General features: G+C 37.6%; 1 protein-coding gene across 1 annotated transcript in view; it reads left to right on the forward strand.

Annotated features, from left to right (window-relative positions):
- Nucleotides 1–15,233, forward strand: part of MCPH1 (microcephalin 1) — a 128,326-nt gene extending 113,093 nt beyond the window's left edge. Inside the window, exons 13-14 of the mRNA XM_035543084.1 lie at nucleotides 10,819–11,056; nucleotides 14,980–15,233. Of these exons, the coding sequence (XP_035398977.1) occupies nucleotides 10,819–11,056; nucleotides 14,980–15,035 (294 nt within the window). The 3' untranslated portion in view covers nucleotides 15,036–15,233. The remainder of the gene's footprint in view (nucleotides 1–10,818; nucleotides 11,057–14,979) is intronic.
- The last annotated feature ends 5,503 nt before the right edge of the window (nucleotides 15,234–20,736 follow it).

Consider the following 20,736-nt stretch of genomic DNA (forward strand, 5'->3'; position numbering starts at 1 on the left):
ATTTTTTTAATGCTAAGATTACTTTTATTGTGGGTTAATACAACTGTTTGGGGAAAGAGCCTTTTGGGAACAGCTGTGTAACCCTTCACATTTGCCAGGCTTTTCCTTTCAACAAGATCACTGATTTTGTTATTACTGGAATAAAAAACCCTTTTATTTATCAAAGCATTATTCATCTGCACTTTGCCAGGTATAGCAAATCTGTTGACAACACTGGATTTATCATTTACTGTTAAAGGCAAAAGGAAGGATTCTCCATATCCCTAAACCAGCAAAACAAATGTCATGTTTGAAGATATTACTTCACAATATCCTGTCTTGATTAAATAGAAAGTTAACCTGTCCAAAATGATTCAGTATCTGAAAAGTCTAAGGTAGTTAAAGTAAGGTTATCCCTTTCAATGTATTTAATGCAAATACTAGTCTTCCATGTTTGATGTTTTGATTTTATGTAGTATTCAACCAGGGGAATATCAAGTTGATTTCAGTGAATTGCAGCACATTGTTATCTTATGGAATTGCTGTTTCAGTACAGCCTTTCACCAATGAAATATACTTAGTTTGAAATGTATTATTTCATTCTGTGTAAATGCAGATATGTTTACTCCCCTGTGATTAAACATGCTATTTCCTTCATTAATACTTAATTCCTTACTTCTTCACTGAAATTAATGATGTATTAATAGGCTAGGTACCGTCTCATGCAATAGGTACTGGTATGTAAATAATAATAATTAGCCTTATGTGGGTTTGGAGTTCAATAAGCCTAGAGGATACTATATAAAAAAATATGTATAGCTTCTTACTGTTGCCATGTGAGAATGAGCTATGAGATAACAATAAGGGCAAGTCACAACTGTTAGCATAAAAAAAAAAAAAAAAAAGCTAAATTTAGCCGAGCTTATTGTTTATGTGCAGGTAAGAAGTCAGTTTAAAAGAAGCATTCCATACCTATATCACTACCCTATTACATCTGCCCAAAGTGACTTCATTCTCACTTGTGTAAATGTCTATACACCGCTAGCGCAGATGAATGGGAATTGATCTGCAGAGTGGATGTGCAGAGTTCATGCTGAGAACACCTTGCACACATGCTTGGCTCAGGGGTCTGGACGAGATCCAGTCCGGTCCCCTCAACCATGCACATCTTCTGGTTCTGTTCCATCCAAAAGGAGTCCCATCCTGTGCAGTTGATGGCTGCTCCAAAACAGGAACCAGAAGATCAGTAAATAGGAATGACCAAGAGATTAGTTTCAAAAGTATTCTCCCATCTTGAATTAAACCAGGGAGAATGTATCTTTTCCGCTGAAGGTCTTGTGAGAATATATCCAGCAAGAACAGATCTTTGTCAACCATGAAGAAAACCAGGTCCATGCACGTAGTGCGTACCTTTTAAAGCTGCTGATACTTGTCTAATGCAAATCACTGGGAGGCTGAGGGTTTTCTCGTTTGTGTTGGCGCAACTGCATTTGTTCAACTGTCAGCTGTCCCAGTTAAGAGAAAAGACTTTCTGGTTTTAGTTTATTTCCTTTTCAATTTTGAGACATATAAACATATAAACTGAGTCAGATGGAGAGTCCTACCAGTAGTGCCAGATAGAAAATGGTGGATTCAGTAAGGCTCACTGAAGATCTCCTGCACAGATGATCTGTGTATACTCAAATCAGCTCTTCATCATACACAGAATGAGGCCACCACACCAGCACACCTGTCAGTCATTGGCATAAACTTTATAGCTGTCCTATCCATATCCTTCATTTGTTATCTCAGATTTTTCTAAGCTACCGGGCAGGAAAATTTGATTAATCATGACCTAAAGTAGTAGAACTGTAGATTGATTCTGTAAGTGGTAATCCGCTGCCCAGCTTCTTAAAGCCAGCTTTGTTGTTATCAATATTGCAAATTAAAATATGGATTTGATGAAAGAATCTCAAACGGCTTTTAAGTTGTAGCCATTTACACTGCAATTCCTATCACAGTCTACGTGGACTTTGTCCACTTATCTACTTGAATATAAAGGTGTTGTTTCACTTCAATTAGTTATTCATGTCGCTTATCCTGTTCCAAAGAATGTAATTATTGCAGGAAAACCCTTTTTGATAAATTGGTTGCATACTTAAGCTCCCAGTCCTGCACAGATTTTTACAAATTCCTAATTCTGTACAGACAAATAGTCTAATTGAGGTCAATGGCATTACTCATGTGTGTAAAGAAAAGGTTGGAATTAAAATAACCTTAAAAGGAATAAGGAATGATCAGAAATTGGTATGATGGAATTCAGCAAAGACATGTGCAAAGTAGGAGGAGAAATAATCATCTGCAGACATACAAAATGAGATTGACAATGCAATATTGCTGCCAGAAGAGCAAGTGTTTTAGAAGATCCGAAACAGAACATATGTCACCTGTGTCTTACTCTGATGAAAGAAGCAGGCATACTGGGATATGTTAACAGGAATGCTCTAAGATACACATAGATTGCAGCATATGCAGCAGTGGTAAGGCCTGCACCAGAGTATTGTGTCTAGCTTTGCGCACTACACTTCAAGAAAGATGTGGATCAATTGGAGAGCATCCAGAGGAGACTAGCAAAATGATCAGAGGTCTAGAAAATATGACCCATGAGCAAAGACTGAAAGAGCTGTGTTTGTTTAGTCTAGAGAATAGAAGACTGAGGGGAGACACGATAGCAGTCTTCAAGTATTTAAAAGGTTGTTGCAAATAGGAAGAGAATAAATTGTTCTCAGTGTCCGTTGGCACTTGGACAAGAAGTAATGGGCTCAAAATGCAGCAAAGGCAATTTAGGTTATATTATTAGGAAAAGCTTTCTGCCTGTACGAGGAGATAAGCATTGGAATAGATTTTGCATGGAGGTTGAGAATTTCTGTCTTTGAATTTTATTGGGATTCCTGGGGGCTTGTCACTTGTAGTCTATGTAAGCTAGTGGTATGCCAATGATGTGTGGCATAGAGTCGTATGTCGCACACTGGTATACCACTTCAGAGGGATACGCGGCACAGTGCTGCTTTATTTATATTCATGTGAGTAAAAAAACACCCAGTTATAGATGGTAATTATATGCAGAATTTAGACATAAATTTGCAACTGCAGTTTGCAATCTCATTACTGCCTGATGGTCAGCTGAGTTTCAATCTCTTGAAATTAGACAGCAGTTAAGGTGGACAAGTTCTTGAGGCATTCCTGAAACAAGTTGTGAACATTTTCTAATCCAGAAAAACATCCTTCTTTCTTTAGCTAGTCTGTAATTAGAGGATTTTTTAATTTCAAAAAGAATTAGTTTGTGTTGAAACTCAGTGCAAATGTATTGAATTTTGAATGTTTTTGAAGTTGAAGACAGTCACAGTAAAATGACCACATCTTACAGTCTTAACAGAGTGTTTTTAAGTGATGTGTATTGGAAATACAGCTCCTTAATTAGATGTCATACTTAACAGGGAAAAGACTTATTGTTTTGCCGTGATTTGTTTTTTATTAATCTATAGCTGAAAATGTTGATATTACATAGCATTTAAAAATAGTTCTAGCTTTGGAAAACAAGGAAATTAAACTAAAAATAAGTGAATTTGTTATCTTTTTTCCTGCAAAAATTTGCTCTGCCGGAAAAAATGGTTCAAAACATCTTCCAGTATAATTTTGAATGTCCGCCAAACAGTAGATTTATTTGCCAAACGTTTTCATACAGTATTCCCAGTGAGACTCAGTCTTTCAGAGAATAAATTGGTGAAATTAACTTTTCTTATCAGTCTATGGGATTTGAGAGAAGCAAGGTTGTCTGCCAACACATAGTGGAAAGAAACAGTATTAGCTAAATTGTCTGGTTTCTAGCTTTCTTCCCTTCACCCACATCTTGGCCAGGAAACACTTACGTGAAGGACTATGCAGAGGAGGGGAAGAAACTGTGTTTTGAAGAAGTTTCCAGTTAATATGGGTCTTTACAGTATGTCATTTATCTTCTTTTACTTTCCTTTTTCTTTTTCAAGAGCAGACGTAGAAAGTTTCTTTTTTTCTGGAGCAAATTTTCCGCCCTATCTTTTAGAAGTTTCTCCCTCTGCTTCTGGCTCTGGGCTCAGTGCAACTTCTACTGCACAGACGTGTACGGAGCCTGCCTGTGCATCGTCCCAGGCTGCGTGCATGTGCTGGGATGCTGAGGTAGCTTGAATGAGCATTCAAGAAGCGAGTTCTCACTTCTGTCTGGCTGAAGGCTTATGCTTCTCAAATTTGACAGATAGAGAGCTTCTGTTTTAGCCAAAAGATATCACTATCCAGTGGAAAAGTTGTTTCAATCAAGATTGAGAAACATGCATGCACTACTTGGAAATAATTTGTATGAATGCTGCAAAATGAGTTTTGCTCTGAGGATGAAAAGCAGCTCTATCAACGATAAATGCATTTTGTGCTAAACTGTAGAATAAGGTTATTGGTGCTACTGAGACACTAGTGTGATAGTGTGGCTTGATCCAGCTGGGGTCCCGCATCTGTGTGAAGTGCCATTGATTTGAAAAAGACTTTTCAGAGCCAAAGATCTATTTCTGCATGAAATATCTTGCTGAACGTAGTTGTTTCCAGCTCTTAACATGCTCTTTTATACGGGAGAGTACCAATTGATTTATCTAGTACAGCATTTCAGTGTAATTTTTAATTAGAGATTTTAATCAATATTTGAATTTTAAAACTGTCAATGTGATTTAAAAAAAAAAAAAACAGCAAACTGCTAAACTAAATCACAAGGAAATCAAACTAAAATGGTGAGCTCTTAATTGAAGTAGAAAACGTATGCCACACATTCTTCCTACAAAAATAGAGTTTCTGTTTTGGTTAGTTGTTTCCATTCTTCTAATAAACCTGATATTTTGAAAGATGAAAAAGAGCATTTCTTCTTTGTCCTGCAGGAGAGCTACTGCATTGTTAACACAAACTTCCTTGATCCCGGTAGGGTCCTGCAGATTCTGCAAATTCCTCACTGCAGGATAACAGGACTTTCAGAAGTCTGCACGCTGCAATACACCCCTCTTTATCAGAAGCAGGCTGATGCTTCACTTTTGTGTATGTATGTGAGCCCTTGATCTTTAAATGTACATGGGGTTCCACATATGTGTTTTCCTTTTAAATTTTTACAAAATGACGGATTGTCTGAAAATGCATGTAACCATGCAAGTGTAACGTTTCCTAACCATGCTGTAGCTTTGGGTGTGTTCTTCCCAAGGTCTTTGTACAAATTACAAAAACTAGAAACACAAATGTCACTTGGCCCATACATTTATCTATATTGAAATCATATGAATATTAATATAGTAGAGCTTCAGATTTCCCCAGCAACATCAATCAACTATATTAAATGGATATACTATTTTATGTGCCTCTTTTGTTAACGTTGTAGATTATCAAACTATAAAGGCTGGACATTTTGTTATAGCAATTTTATGTTTTATGACATTTAGTAGAGTTCACCATTTAGCAGAATGGTGAACTAATCCAATGGTCAGATTCTTTTCTCCTTTATGGAAATGAGTAATTTCTCAACAACTTCAAATGAAATAATACTTTCTCTTTTGATTATTATAAGCTATAAAACTCACAGTCTTATGTCTGCAATTTTGTCTTCTGCTTGCATTTGATAAAATGTCTTTATTATTTTTTGCTAGTAACGTTAATCAGTATGTAATATATAGCTTTTCATAAATTCAGTAAATATTAAAAAAAAAAAACTTTTTCAAATAGGTATTGCTAAGGTTTCTGATCCTATATATGTTAGATAGTAATAACAAAATAAATTTAAGGATTATTTTAGTGGATTTTTTTATCTCTGTTGAATAGCAGAAATTAAGAATAAAGATTTACCATAATGTTTATTTTTATTGTGTAATACGTGACAATTTTTGAGATATGTATAATTATTACAGATTATTCACATTTGAATTCTAGCCTACAAATAGTTTCTATTAATTGTAATAATTCAGAACCATATACTCCATTTAATTTATGTGAAGTATTATTATTCTAACGGCATTTTAGACTGAAAATTTCTCCATGTGCTATTTTCTGAAAGTACATCGAAAATCATGTGCTGTTCATAGGACATTAGCAGTGTAATTGCTGAAAAATGTCCAAGTACATCCAGAAGGATTAGTTTCCTTGCATTTTCTATTGCTTGAATTCAGGTATCCGTTCAGATATCAGATATACCTTAGGAGAAGTACATATATAATTCACGAAGTAAAAATAATTTATTACTGAAAACAAATTACTCTTTCTTATGTATAACTTAAACTAACATTTGAAGGCAAGTTTATTTTAACTCTTATCCAGTTGAATGTTTTCTTAAAACCTTGAAGTTATGATTCACTTGATGATGAACTGTGTGCCATTCCTTCTTGTTCTTGAGCTTAACTTTTTCACATAGAACTAAAACAAAACAAAGAAAACGGGGGGGAACAGATTGATGTATTATAAAAAATATAAATCAGATTTGACTCCATTACTTCCAGCATTTCACCCAGCAAAAGGAAGCACACAATCACATATTTTTCCCTTCTCTTGCTGTCTTCTGCTCATCTTCTCTTGCTGATGAGATTTGGGTCCTGACTTAACAAATAGATAATACCTTTGTGGAACTTGATGGCTATTTCCTGAGCATCATACAAAGATCAAATCCTTGGACTTTTATGGGGTTTTGTGTTGGTTCCCGCACCCCACCCAGCAAGAGCTATTTTCATAAAGTTCTAGGCAAAGTTACAAAGTTTTGTTTTGTTTTAATACATGCACTTTTGGTTTGTGGGGATTGAAAACCGGTCATAGGAGAGAGGAGAGTCGGTGAAATGTATTTCTTTTTTATAATGAAGATAAGTTGTATTTTTTATTTTACATTCTCCATAAGTTTTATTTCTCTCAAGAGCAGTGTTTCCTTTCAAAATGTAAGTTCAACAAACGTACATTAATGGTACGTTTTTGAGACATGCGTACATATAACAGGTATTGTTATATGCGTACATATGCGTAACATGCGTAACATGCGTACATATAACAGGTATTGTCCATCCAGTTAGTGAAAGAACGAGACTCCTAATACTCAAGATTTTTAAAAAAAAGAGTAAATATGAGATTCTATGAGATTCTCTTCTTCTGTGAGATTGTTTTTCTGATCATTGCTAATACATCTGATCAGAAAGAAAAATTGGTGTCAGTGTATGATAACATAGCAGACAGTGGTGCTGTCTGTTGTAGTACAGACTGACACGTCTGTAACTATAACTACCAACTGATACATACACAATTTGTGGAAGTAATTATTTTGGGGGGCATGAAGTTTTCCCAGGCTTGGTCTCTTCTGAGGAATTATTTATTTTTTTTTCACCGTTTACCCAAAATCAGTATGGTTTCAAAGGGCTGGTAGCGCTCCTGGAGTGCTGTGAACTCTTTGATGTTGCAAAGGCAGCTGAGTCAATTCGGTGTAGGAGCTAGATTGCACTGTTTAATCCCACAGCCCAGCAGTGTGTGGTCGGCTAGCTGCCTCTGCAGCAACTGGCGAGTCCCATATTTTTCAGGTTAGTGGGCCAGAAAGCAAATCTAACCTTCCAAAATGCTCCATGAGCTCTGGACATGAATGCTACTGCTTTTCCCTGGCTGGAGGATGCGTGTGGAGATCCTGCGTGCTTGAGCAAATATAAGCACAGCTGCAGTGGTGGTTCAGGTGAAGGAAAAGTGAATGTGAAGTTCTGTGCTGAAGCTGTCCTTTACTGATATATCAGGGCTGTATTGTATTCCTACTTCACCCTCTTGGCAAATGAGTTGGTAATACACACAGCTGGAATTGTAATGGAAGCTGAAGAAAATAATCTCTATCGCATGTCTGAATTTCACTGTCCTGGGTTCCTTTAACATACACTAAACATGGAGAATAAATCAAGCTGTTTGTGAGCATCAGCTGAGGCAAGTGTTGGGTGCTCAAATTTTGAATTTCTTGATTTGTTGGTTAGCTGTGTATGTATTTGCATTTATTATTAACTTAATCCAGAAGTTCTTCCTATATGAAGACCTATCATAGTTTTCATTGTGATGGAAGGAAGGAAATGCTTTCAGGGAAAATGGTTGAGGAAGCGGGAACACCACTCTTTTCAATCATATTCTCTAAAATATGTGAAATAGCAGGACGGCAACAATTATATTTTGTCTTCTGTCTAAAACAAGTCCTGTTGCATTTTGAAGATAACAGCTTCTCATAACTAATCATTTTTGTCTTTAAAAATGTGGAGTTCCAGGTTGACAAAAACAATGTAACATCTGTCTCCATGACTTAAACCTAATTTGTTTTAGGTAAACAAACATAAAAGTCTCATGCTAACTGTCTTTCCTCCATTCACTGCAGCTGATTCATCCAAATAAACAATTTCAGAGATCTTTTCTTATCACATTGTATCTGTCATAAAGCTTTTCTGAGGTTGATGCGAAGGGACTACTATTTTCACTTGACTATAATTTGTTCTTTAATTCATTGACCATGCTTAACGCAAGCAGTTTTGTAGTTTCATGACCACACATATTTTTAATGATAAAAATAAATGACTGCTGTCCCAGTAATACCAAAATCATGACACTGGTCCATAGACACCGCTTGGAGATTGCAAAGTGTTTTATGTGCCTGAGCTAGTCCCATTTGATGGGACTGATCCACTGATCATGGCCTCAAAGGCTCACAAGGTCCATTGGCCAGTGACACTCCTACCAAATTCTAAATCTGATACCATATGTTAAAACTGTACAGTGCATAGTTTTCGGTATTTCATGATATCAAGATGCCCAGCATCCAGATGTTTCTAGAGGAGCATTCTGCTCAGATGGAGAAAGGTGGTACATACAAAGTCCAAAAACAGATCTGCACGTGTAAAGTATCACGTGCCAACATATGTACAGCAATTGCAATCAGACGTGCTCACTGCATGAATGTTGAACAATTCTCTGCCTGTGGTCATTTGTCTGGCCAAGAGTTAACGCTCTTTCTCTGAACTGAGCTGGGGTCCTCTGAATTCTGCAATGTAACTCTGCTTTGACGCTGTGCTCGACAAAATTATTTAGAAGCTGTTTGGCTTCCATGAGACAAGATTATGTGCCATGTCGTTCATAAATCTAAGTTCACAAAGGAGAAGAAAATACAGGCTATATTTTTGGGTTGTGCTTCAGGTTTTTTTGGCCTGGTTCATCCATAGCAGTCACTGTCTTTATAACTTGCTGAATTCAGAATACAAAGAATCAGTTCAGTTTTATTCTCAAGAGAGCAGCCAAGGAATTAACAAGAACAGAAAGCTGAATTCTGTATTGATGGAGGAGAGCTCAGAATTCAAGTTTGGATTGACTTGTCCAAGAATGGCACACAAGACAGTGGCACAGAAATGACCCAAGCTGTGAAGCACGGGCTTCACGCTTCACTGGTGACCTGCCTAATTGGTCATAAGTGCTAAGGCAATGTACTTTGACTTTCATCTGAGAATCTGCGAAGACTCCATGGAAGTATTTGGCTTTATAAGACCTTGTAAACCAGGTGAAGACTCTTTTGGCTGCACATCTGCGAAGCACATCTACTATTGCATTAACATCTTAAGTGCCTGTGGTTTTACAGTACTTTTGTGCCAGCACTGGAGGAAGGAATCCACTCAACAAGTAATTTCTTCAGCTACTGGTTACACCACTTCACTGACTGCAGTTCAGCTCTTTTATGTAAACCAGATATATACAGTGTCCTTTTTGCTATGTAACGTGCTTATGTTGCTCATCTGTATGAAAAAATCCGAGCATCACATAACATGAAACCTTTACTTTTGTTCTCATCTTACTCCTAGACCATTATATATTTTCTGAATTTTGTCAAGGGATACAGACTCATAAATGTTAAATACATTAATCTGGCAGGTCAATGGCAATCTCGCTTTTAAGAATTTCGGGCTTGATTCTTCATTTATTTTAGTATTAAAACTTTATATTGCTTACCATGGGTTGTACACTTGTTCTGTGCACTGCTTTCATGCACAGTATACATACAGGAAATGGTTTTAATTGCTGAACCACTGTCCCATCTGATATATACAGATAAGAAAATTTCCCCACATAAATCAAGGTTTTTATTGGATAGTATTAGAGGCTACACTATATTCACAGAGGACTTCCTTTTTTGCTTTTGTGCAGACAGAAGTGTTTACATGAAACAGTCAGTTTGCTGTGAGTTCTGTTACATTTATGTCACTTCAGGTATCTCAGAGAAAATGCAGTTGGTACAGGAAGACAGGAGAGGCAAAGAGGTTACAAATTCATTCAAACTGTCAATTAGATTTATTTGTAGAGCCCCCAGATACAAACTGATGAACACTATATATTGTAAAGGCTTTCACAGTTTGTATTTCTGCCAAAATACTCTAATTATTTAGAAAATCCTTTACAATGTCTATGTAATGGCACTGTTATAAGAATGTAGGATTATGGTGAAAGATAACTCTGTCAAGAGCTTTAAGAGGTCTTACAGGTAAGCCACCTGGCCTATGATTTAAGAGTCTCAGCTCTGGTTTTGGAATTATATCAATCAAGTGTATCATATATGGTAATTTTAGTTTCTGTATCAAAACAACTAAAATAATAAAATATAGAAAATTCACTGTATATTTTACCCAAGCGTTTCTGATAGACATGAAGAGTAAAGTTTGTATTCATGTTCTCTCGTTCTTTTTTCCTGAATTAATGAAGAGAATGATTAGTTTTACTCTGAGTGGAAATATACCACAATGTTTATCAATTTCTTTGCTTCCTCACATACAGATCTGCAGACTTCAGCGTCACCTATCAACAGGAAACTACCAGCAGAATCTCTTTTCAAACCAGCCTGTAATGTTTGTATCTCCCACCAGTCAGCCACCCTGCAAAAATCTGATTGAACTTATACAACTGTCAGGAGGAAAAGTATGTAAAGCCTTACGTCAGGCAAAAATCTGCATAGGAAAATACCCAGGAAAGAAGTACCAGGAAATAAAATGTTTATCAGAAAAATGGATATTAGGTAAGACACTATACTTCAACCCATATAAAATATTACGGAATATGTATTCAAAAATGGACTATAAATTGTTTACTAAACTGAGGTTATGAAGAAGGAGATGGAACAGACTGTTACAGTTATGTTTTCAGTACAGTTGTCTCTGTGATGAGGACGTTCTGTTAAAAGCTAAGGCTTCTTTGTGATGATCTGGCTACTCACCTTTTTAATTTTATGAAGAACAAATTTAATCCAAAAATATTTTTTTTTCAAATTTGTCTTTTATATGATTTTCTCATTTAGAACAAACTAGATTATGGGAAAATCCCACAGGATAATTTCTTTTTAAAAAAGGAATGTTTGTCAATTTATTAAGACACAATAAGAAAGATTTTTAACTGGTATAAACTGGCATAGCACTACTGAAATGCAGTAACAGGCACCCTCTGATAATCTGTCCTGAATTATATGTTATACATCTGACAGACAGTTTTCTGCAGTCACTGATTTCCACTTGGAAAAAGTTTATATTTAAAATCTTCTGTTAGTTTCCTAAGAGCTATTAGTCCATTACTTTTCCATTATTCCATCACAGTTCTAAAGGTTATCTCATTGCAGGGATTCAGATGTAAAATTGCAATATCCTCAGCCTCAAAGGAAAGCTTTGATAATCTCCTTCAGGTTCACAGCTTCCAGTCTGACACTCCCATTTTCAGACAAGATAAGGGTATTTTCCAAAAAGAGACCTTTTGCATACTAGAAAAAAAAATTAAATTAAATTTTATGTCAAACTCCTCTAGATAGTACCCCACTCAAACTCTGGCAGTAACTGTACAACACAAATTGATGTTATATGAGACTACATAAGTAAATCCTAATCTCTTGACTGTTAATGCTATCAGATCATAATGACTTAAACCTGAAAGAAAATAACTCAAAAGGAGAAATGTAAAGTGAGCCATAAGAGAAGAATACTTCTCTAAATGCAAGTGTTACTTGATACCTGAAGATAAAATTGTGAAGAGTTGAAAGAGATGCACAAGGAGAAGGCATCGTTTACTGTGCCTTTCTCTAGCTTTGAAGAAGACTTTAAAGACCAAACGTGGCCAAAAATAGTGACTTGGTGAGCATACCAGAGGTTTGCACAAGACTAAAAATATTATATAGTAAATTAAACATAAAAGTTTCACATAATATTTCAGTGGTTAATTTGAGGTGGACAAATGTAATAATCAAGACTGGCATTTTACAGTATATGCAATTTAATACCAATCTCCTAATACCCATCTCCTTCTGTTACATAATAAATAAAAGGAAGACTAAGGAAAAAGCGTGCCCCCTCCGTAAGGAAATGGAAGACCTGGTTACCCAGAAAATGGAGAAGGCTGAAGTACTCAATGACTTTTTTGCCTCAGTCTTCACTAGCAAGTGCTCTAGTTATACCTCCCAAGTTGCAGAAGACAAAGATGAGGACTGGGAGAATGAAGAACTGTAGGAGAAGATCAGGTTCGAGACCATCTAAAGAACCTGAAGGTGCATAAGTCCATGGGACCTGATGAAATGCATCTGTGGGTCCTGAGGGAACTCACAGATGAATTTGCTAAGCCACTATCCATCATATTTGAGAAGCTGTGGCAGTCAGGTGAAGTTCCCACTCTCTGGAAGAGGGGAAAGATAACCCCATTTTTAAAATGGGAAAAAAGGAAGACCTGGGGAACTACAGGCCAGTCAGTCTCACCTCTGTGCCTGGCAAGATCATGGAGCAGATCCCCTTGAAAACTGCTAAGGCACATGGAAAATAAGGATGTGACTGGTGACAAGCAACATGACTTCACTAAGAGCAAATTATGCCTGACAAATCTGGTGGCCTCCTACAACGGGGGTTACAGCATTGGTGGATAGGGGAAGCAACTGACATCATCTGCCTGGACTTGTGCAAAGTATTTGACACTGTTCCCATGATATCCTTGTCTCTAAACTGGAGAGACATGGATTTGATGGATGAACCTCTCGGTGGGTTAGGAATTGGCTGGATGGTCGCACTCAAAGAGTTGCGGTCAACATCTCAATGTCCAGGTGGAGATCGGTAATGAGTAGTGTCCCTCAGGGGTCAGTATTGGAACTGATGCTATTTAACAACTTTGTTGGTCATGTGGACAGTGGGATCAATTGCACCGTCAGCTGATGACACCAAGTTTGCTGATGACACCAAGCTATGTGTCGTGGTCAACACGCTGGAGGGAAGGGATGCCATCCAGAGAGACCTGGACAGGCTTGAGAGGTGGGCCTGTGTGAACCTCATGAAGTTCAACAAGGCCAAGTGCAAGGTCCTGCATCTGGGCCGGGGCAATCCCAAGCACAAGTACAGGCTGGGTGGAGAATTAATTGAGAGCAGCCCTGAGGAGAAGAACCTGGGGGTGTTGCTTGAGAAGGATTTCGACGTGAGCCAGCAACATGCACTTGCAACCCAGAAAGCCAACTGTATCCTGGGCTGCATCAAAAGAAACATGGCTAGCAGGGTGACTGAGGTGATTCTCCCCCTCCACTCTGCTCGCGTGAGAGCCCATTTGGAGTGCTGCATTCAGCTCTGGGGCCCCCAGCACAAGAAGGACATGGATGTATTAGAACAAGTCCTGAGAAGAACCACGAAGATGATCAAGGGGCTGGAGCACCTCTCCTATGAAGACAGGCTGAGGGAGCTGGGGTTGTTCAGCCTGGAGAAGAGAAGGCTCCAGGGAGACCTTATAGCAGCCTTGCAGTACTTAAAGGGGGCCTACAGGAAAGCTGGGGAGGGACTCTTCGTCAGGGAGTGCAGTGATAGGACAAGAAGTAATGGTTTTAAAATGAAAAGGGTAGATTTACATTAGATATTAGGAAGATATTGTTCACTATGAGGTCTGTGAGGCACTGGAACAGGTTGCCCAGACAAAATGTGCATGACCCCTCCCTGGAAGCCAGGTTCAAGGCCAGGTTGGATGGGGCTTTGAGCAAGCTGGTCTGGTGGGAGGTGTCCCTGCCTGTGGCAGGGGGCTTGGAACCAGATGACATTTAAAGTCAATTCCAACTTATACCATTCTTTGGTCCTATGACTCTGTAAGTGTTAATTTTGTCTTGTACATATTCAGCCAAGTACCACTGCATGAAACTCCTTCAAGAGCGCTGTGGCATGTGATCTCTCTTGTGGCACAGCTGACTTCTACTGGTCCCATGGATGTCTGCCTCACCCTAATCCAGCATCTCCTAAACTACATGGAGCTGGATTGACCAAGCTCAGCCCATCAGTGAATCAGTGGAGCTGTGTATCTGGCTGCATAGTCTCACACATTACATAAAGGATCTGAATTCTGTGTGCTTTTACAAATTTCTCAAATTTCTTTTGCGTTCTGTTGGTGCCTTTTCTGTTGCTATGTCTTGCTGATGTGGTATGGTTATGGAAACACCAGCTAACAGATTTGAAATGATGAATCAGCAGAATTTGGAAAAAAGAAGTGTTTCTATATGGTACCTTAATGGGTACAGGTCTTTGAAGCTTAGCCCCTCTCTCAGGAACATTAAAACAGTGGCTGTCTGTCCCTGCAAATTGCCATCATAATCAAATAATTAAGTCAGATCTGAAGTTTGTCTGATCTTTGACACTTCACTGTTGTAATCCAGTTTGTGGTTATCTGCTGTTAGTACAAAATGCCAATTAACTTGCTTAGTGTTGACCTAAAAAAAAAAAAAGAAAAAAGAAAAAAGCATATAGGTATATAATACAGCACTGTTTTTTAAACTTAAATAAATGGTAGGTGTTTCCAACATTATCATCTGACTGTTTGCATTTGTTTTAGGGTCTTTCTCTCTCTGTTTTCTCAGCTCCACTGGACTGCTCTGAAGTACATTGCTGCCTTATAATCTGTTTCTTGTGCACATGATCTTAAATAATCCTGCCTTTTTATTTCTTTTAGATTCAGTCACTCAGCATACAGTATGTCCTATGGAAAACTACATTTTTCAGCTGTGAGCTAACTCAAGAGCTTCCATATGGCTGCAAGGAACCAAGCCTGGTTTGGCTTCAACAACAAACTAAGCTGTGAATAAAATTTCTAAGAGAATGCAAGTTACATATTTATTAAATACGGTGAAATGTTTTCTACATTTTTATTACTTATATAAATGTTTATCTTGTGATTATTTTTTAATAATAAAGTTCTTCCCAAATAAAATCATTGTGCTTCTATTTATTTGTTGAAGACCTTTGGACCTAAAAGTTGAGTGAATTGTTACGTTCTGGGTGGAAGTAGAAAGATGCTTTCTAATCTCAGAGTGAATTTGATCCTGTTTTAGTGCAGTTAAAAGCTGTCCGTGCAGTGTGGGTGACTGTGCCCGAGCTAACTTTGGTGTAGTTAGCAGGAGCTGTGTTACCAGTGCATGGGTTCTGTAGGTTCCTCTATTCTGAGCACCCATGTGGACAGCTGGAGGCCCATGTTGCCATATCTTCTTGATCACTGCTAAATAAGTTTGTTTTGGTAAAAGGATAAGGTGGTTTATCATGCTTAACTCACACATACCAGTGTAAACTTGTAAACTTCTACATTCATTTTTCAAAAGTAATTCTAACTCATTAATTATGTTCAGATGCCTTCAAATGCCTTACATCTAGTCTGAAACCATGAACAGCTACTGATCCTGAGTCAAATGAATTAGGGCAGTACATCATTCATTCATGCACTCAAATCTCTTGAAAATGGAACTTTTCAATAAATTCTTTAGGCATGTTTGAAAAATGTACGCAAATATTTTAAACGTTAAAATCTTCTTCAATCTGTGTTTTTGTTTTTAGCAGGTACAAATATTTGGATATAAATTATGTTGTGAAATATTTGGCTATAAATGCACAACCTCCTTTAAATATTTGCAGGGCCCATCAAAATAATATATTATCATCATAGAGGATAAAGTATTACCCAGTAACTTAACAGCAGCTTATACCTCGCACCTTCCAAACTCTATGCGCCCCTGAGTACTGCCAAACAATGGAAATTCTGTACAAAAAATAGCAATTTCAAACGAATATTATGGAACAATCAAAGTTCAATAACTTATAAACGATGCCATTCTTTTGCATTGTTATTACTTCTTGGTCTTTTTAAGGGATTTGGATGCACAATTTCTTTAAACTTGAGGAGTATTCAAATTTTTTTCCTTCAGAAAAAGTTCAGCAATGTCTGTGTGGCAGGCTTCTTCAGGCACAAATTGCATTTGCATGGTTGCTCTGTAAAATGCGTAACATGCTTCTTCATGGGAAAGCTCCAAATTATTATTATTTTATGGAAAATCAGACTCACATCATTTTCAGAACTAATGAGCAGCTCTAATTTGAAAGGATGAGATCTGGGTGCTAAATAGCTTTGTTATATATATAAAAGAGAAAATATAATTAATTGAAGTATTTTGCTTGCTTAGTTTTCTGACATGCACATTTTTAACAGCATCTTACCTATATGTATCATACAAAAATTGGTAATCAGGTCTCTCTACAAATCTGGCTGTTTAAAATTGAAACTATTTACCTAATTACTGCAGAGCACTGATAACATGGTACCACTCTTCACCCTTATGAGCCCTTTTATTAAGAAAGTAGTTGCCTGGTCTTATAGACCAAAATAGAAATACTTAAATAAGTTGTGACATGTGAACATACAGTTCCCAGTAAATAATAGAATAATTTGTTTGAATTATATTGCTTAACCTTGAATATTACGACCTCCTAGTTTATTTTGTAGTCATTTTCTAAGAGCACTACACATAGAAATCTGTCACTATTAATTTATGCAATGTAACATTCCAAATCCGTTTTCTCATAAATCTTCTTAAGATGAATCTCGACTATTTAAATTGTAAATTCTTGGATCAACTTGTTGGTCTTTATTAGTCACACATGTAACAGACTTGACAGTGAAAAGCCTAATATACTTTTTGTTTTAATTGAAATGTTTCAGGTAAAGCAATCCATCAATTGAGATAATTTTAGCTTAAATTATGTGGTTTGATAGAAATCCCTATGTCTGCTGGCTGCTCTTGAAAAATCTGCTGTACTATGTACAGCAGCAGGTTAATGCAGCCAGCAGGAAATTAAATGCCTAATTTTGGTCTCCCGCTGTTGGTAAGAGGAGTGCTGTACATCCATACTGACTGCTGTTTGGTAAGAGGACATTGCAAATACAGGAGTGATTAGAAGTAAATCCAGAGATTAGCATGTCATACAGGCATCAAAATTAAATACTATTTCATTTTTTATAGTCGGGAGTCTTTCCAAAGCACCATGCTTCACTGAGGTTCTGCCATATACAAACTGCTGCACACTGCTGTCCTAAATGGCATCATGCTCACCTTAGCAGGAAACTTTCTTTTTAAATCTCCCCCCCCCTTTTTTTTTTTTAATGTCAGGCTTTCATGTGGAGGAGAGGTTTTCTTAACCTTAGCTTTTTTATCCTGCATGAGTGGTTTTGCCATTCACTTGTGAAAACGACTTAGCTGCTGTCTCTCCTTCTCAGAGGGCTCCTGTAGCCCAGCTCAGTGATGTCTCCAGCAAAATCACATAATTATAATCAAAGATTTTTCTAAGTTAGCTTAATTTGATTAGGAATCTGTTTAAACCAAAAATAAGTAGAAAAGCCAAAATAAGTACTATTCCTTCCTGAGATTCATGCTGGCTGAGTTCATTCCTAAAAGTAGTTTAACTCCCAGCACAGGTCCTATTTTAACTCATTCCACTTGCACTGGTGATACAGATGATATCACTTAGCTGCACAGACCACCACTACCCCTTCCCTTCTTCACTTTCCATAGATAAAAAGAGTTTTTACCACACTTTCCATAATTTGCTGGACACTCACATTGGCAAGTGCAGAAGTACTTAGAACAAATGCAGGCATGACATTGGATAATGTGTTTCTTAGACCGTGTCAACTAAACAATGGCAACAAAATTGGTGTCTTGTTCAAACAGTATATCCTTAAAAACAAACTAGGATTTAAAACAGTTTCTGTATTGTGACAGTGACTAATAATGTAAAATAGGCAAGGATGTGTTTGAAAGCAAGACTACTGTAAATTTTTAATGTGGGTGAATTATACATCTCTTTTTTTCCCCTTTCTCTTTTTTTTTTTTTTTTGCAATCAGTTTTAGACAGCAACTGTGTTTATGATCTGTATGATCTAGTGAGTAAAAAGGTCTCTAAATATTCACAGTGATCCCAGTATATGAGCCATCTGGTATTGGTTACTAAACTACAGATTGCTAAGCTGCAATCTTTTATGTTTCTGGATATTTTCCTGACTCATCCATGGACAACTCTTTGGAGGTTGTTACTTTTTAAATAAAAATAACCAGTAAAACCTATTGCATCACTTAAAATTCTGTTTATAGCTTCACTATAAGATATCTGCAAGATAATTTAGAATTTAGGCATGACTGTATTATGTGGTAAAGTGTTATCAGCATATTCAGCACTAGGAAGTTGTTAGCGCTCACTTTTTTTTTTTTTTTCGGGAAGCCTATAATCATCTTAGGGACTGTAGAGTTCCTAAAACTGCAAAGGTGTTTGTAATGAGTATTTCTAAGCAGGAGCTGTGGCTGGGTGGAGCTGTTCTTCTATCACTTCTTTGAGAATAAGACGGAGGTATCCCAGAAACAATATCTAGAAAGCTGATTAAACTGATTTTTTTCCTCAAGAGCAACTCACAGCCTTGGAAAAAATAATAATAATAATAATAATAATAATGGAATATTTGTTCAGACCAAAAACTGGAAAGCATGAAAAACTCTGCATCTGTGCCAGCAATCTGACTTCCTTCATGACAGATCTAATAACAGAAACCCAAATGACTGCAGTCTTATTGCATTAAGCAGAGTTTTATTTCTGATCTCCTTTTATTGGTGTTTTTCAGAATTAGCTCTTTGCATGATATGACCGAATGGTGGGCTTGGGAAGAGCATCACCTTCACTTCAGCATCATGCAGCAGCTCACAGGAAGATGGTTTAAAACTGTCAGTAGTAAATAAATAACAGCTGGTGCTTAGGTTATCAGCACAGGGGTCTGCTAAGAGCTTTTGTTCAGACTTGGCAAGGCACAGTTTTTCCCCTGTTGATACAGATGTGAAACAAGCCGCTAAGCATCACGGAGCAGCTCAAACTCCAGCAGAGGGCTGAGGTGCTGATAGGTAGCAGCCAGACACAGCATAGGGCTGCCAGTTTCTTTGGACTGCCTGAGTCAGCATCCCTCAGAGGGGTCTTCAGAGGCCTGTGGTGTATTGCAGGAGATGGAGCCCGCCCAGCCTCCCAGCGGGTCCATACCTTCCTCACCACTGGGGCTCCTGAGGTCGTGAGAACTGAACCTTCACATGACTTCTTCCATTCCTTGTGTTGTTTGAGTCGTAGCTTCTGGTGCCTGGAAAGCACCTGAGCTATCGCCAGAGACAGAATTGCCTGGTGGAGTTAATTTCCCAAGGAGATTTATCAGTGCCCAGAACATCTTTCATGTTCCTCTTGAATGAGGTGGCAAACGTATTGCTACTGCTGGTCCAGACAGGTTTGGGGGTTGTATTTTCCTTCTTCATGGCAGATTTTATGGAACTTTTATGGCTTTTAAGAGATGGAGGAAAACTAGGTCTGTAGGGAGGAGTGTGTAGAGGGAGGTAGTTGCACAATGCTGTCATTGTGACATGATCTTTTAAACACAGGCCAAACAACCCAAGCCGAAACTTGGAAACTCACCAGTGAGGAGATGCTTTCTGCCATACATGGGTGTCTTTTAAGGCTCTGCTTTTTCAAAACTTTGGATAATTAAAGAAATAGACTTTCAAAGTTGTAGAAGAAGATGGCTTTTTATTAAGAATTGTTACAGAGATGGCCCCATATGTAAATTACAATGCAGGATATTTCAACAGAAAAAATCAAAAGAATGCAGCCTGGAGCACAGTGTGAATAAGGAAAAAAAGGACTTGTCAAAATGGGAAAACTTCCTTGGTAAGGTTATCACAGACCTTGCTGCTAGGCAGTGAAGCACTGTCTGCAGAGGAAAACTCAAATCAAAAAGAGGCACTACTTTCGTATTATAGAGTGACTAGATGTCATCTTTTCCCCTTCATATTCTTCTAAAATAACTATTTCTTGTATAGTGCTTACAGATTTCATAGCGTTGTGCCAATCAAGTTCATAAAACATAGTCTGTCTGATTTGACCCTCCCGTCCAAAGCATATTTTTCTCAGCCAGGCACCTTGGTTTTAATGGAGACATCGAGATGTGTCCTTTCTTCCCTTACCTTTCTGCCAGAACTGCCACCCAAGCCCAGAGTTATAGTTTTCACCTTGACTGCTGTTTTCTTTCCTTCAGTCGACACTTGTAGTATCAGGTCCTCTCATCCACCAAACTCCTTTTCCTAAGATTATTTGTGCAGTTTTCTGTTCTTTTCCATCTTTCCCATTTTAGTCTCTACTTGTTCCATTCTTCCAGTTCATCAAAAAAAAACTTGCTGTCTTTTCCAAGCTCCATCACTTTAGTCCCCCACTCCCTACCACCTCTGACATCTAACTACTTCTTGATTCTCGGTTTTGTTTCACTGAAATCTTAAGCATTGAATCTCGTGTGTGTTAATAACTACTTCATACTTCTGTTTTCAGTCTTCCCTTTTACAAGTTACTGTAGAAGTCCACTCCGCAG

The sequence above is a fragment of the Cygnus atratus genome, chromosome 3, assembly GCF_013377495.2.
Source record: "Cygnus atratus isolate AKBS03 ecotype Queensland, Australia chromosome 3, CAtr_DNAZoo_HiC_assembly, whole genome shotgun sequence".
NCBI classification, from domain to species: Eukaryota; Metazoa; Chordata; class Aves; order Anseriformes; family Anatidae; genus Cygnus; species Cygnus atratus.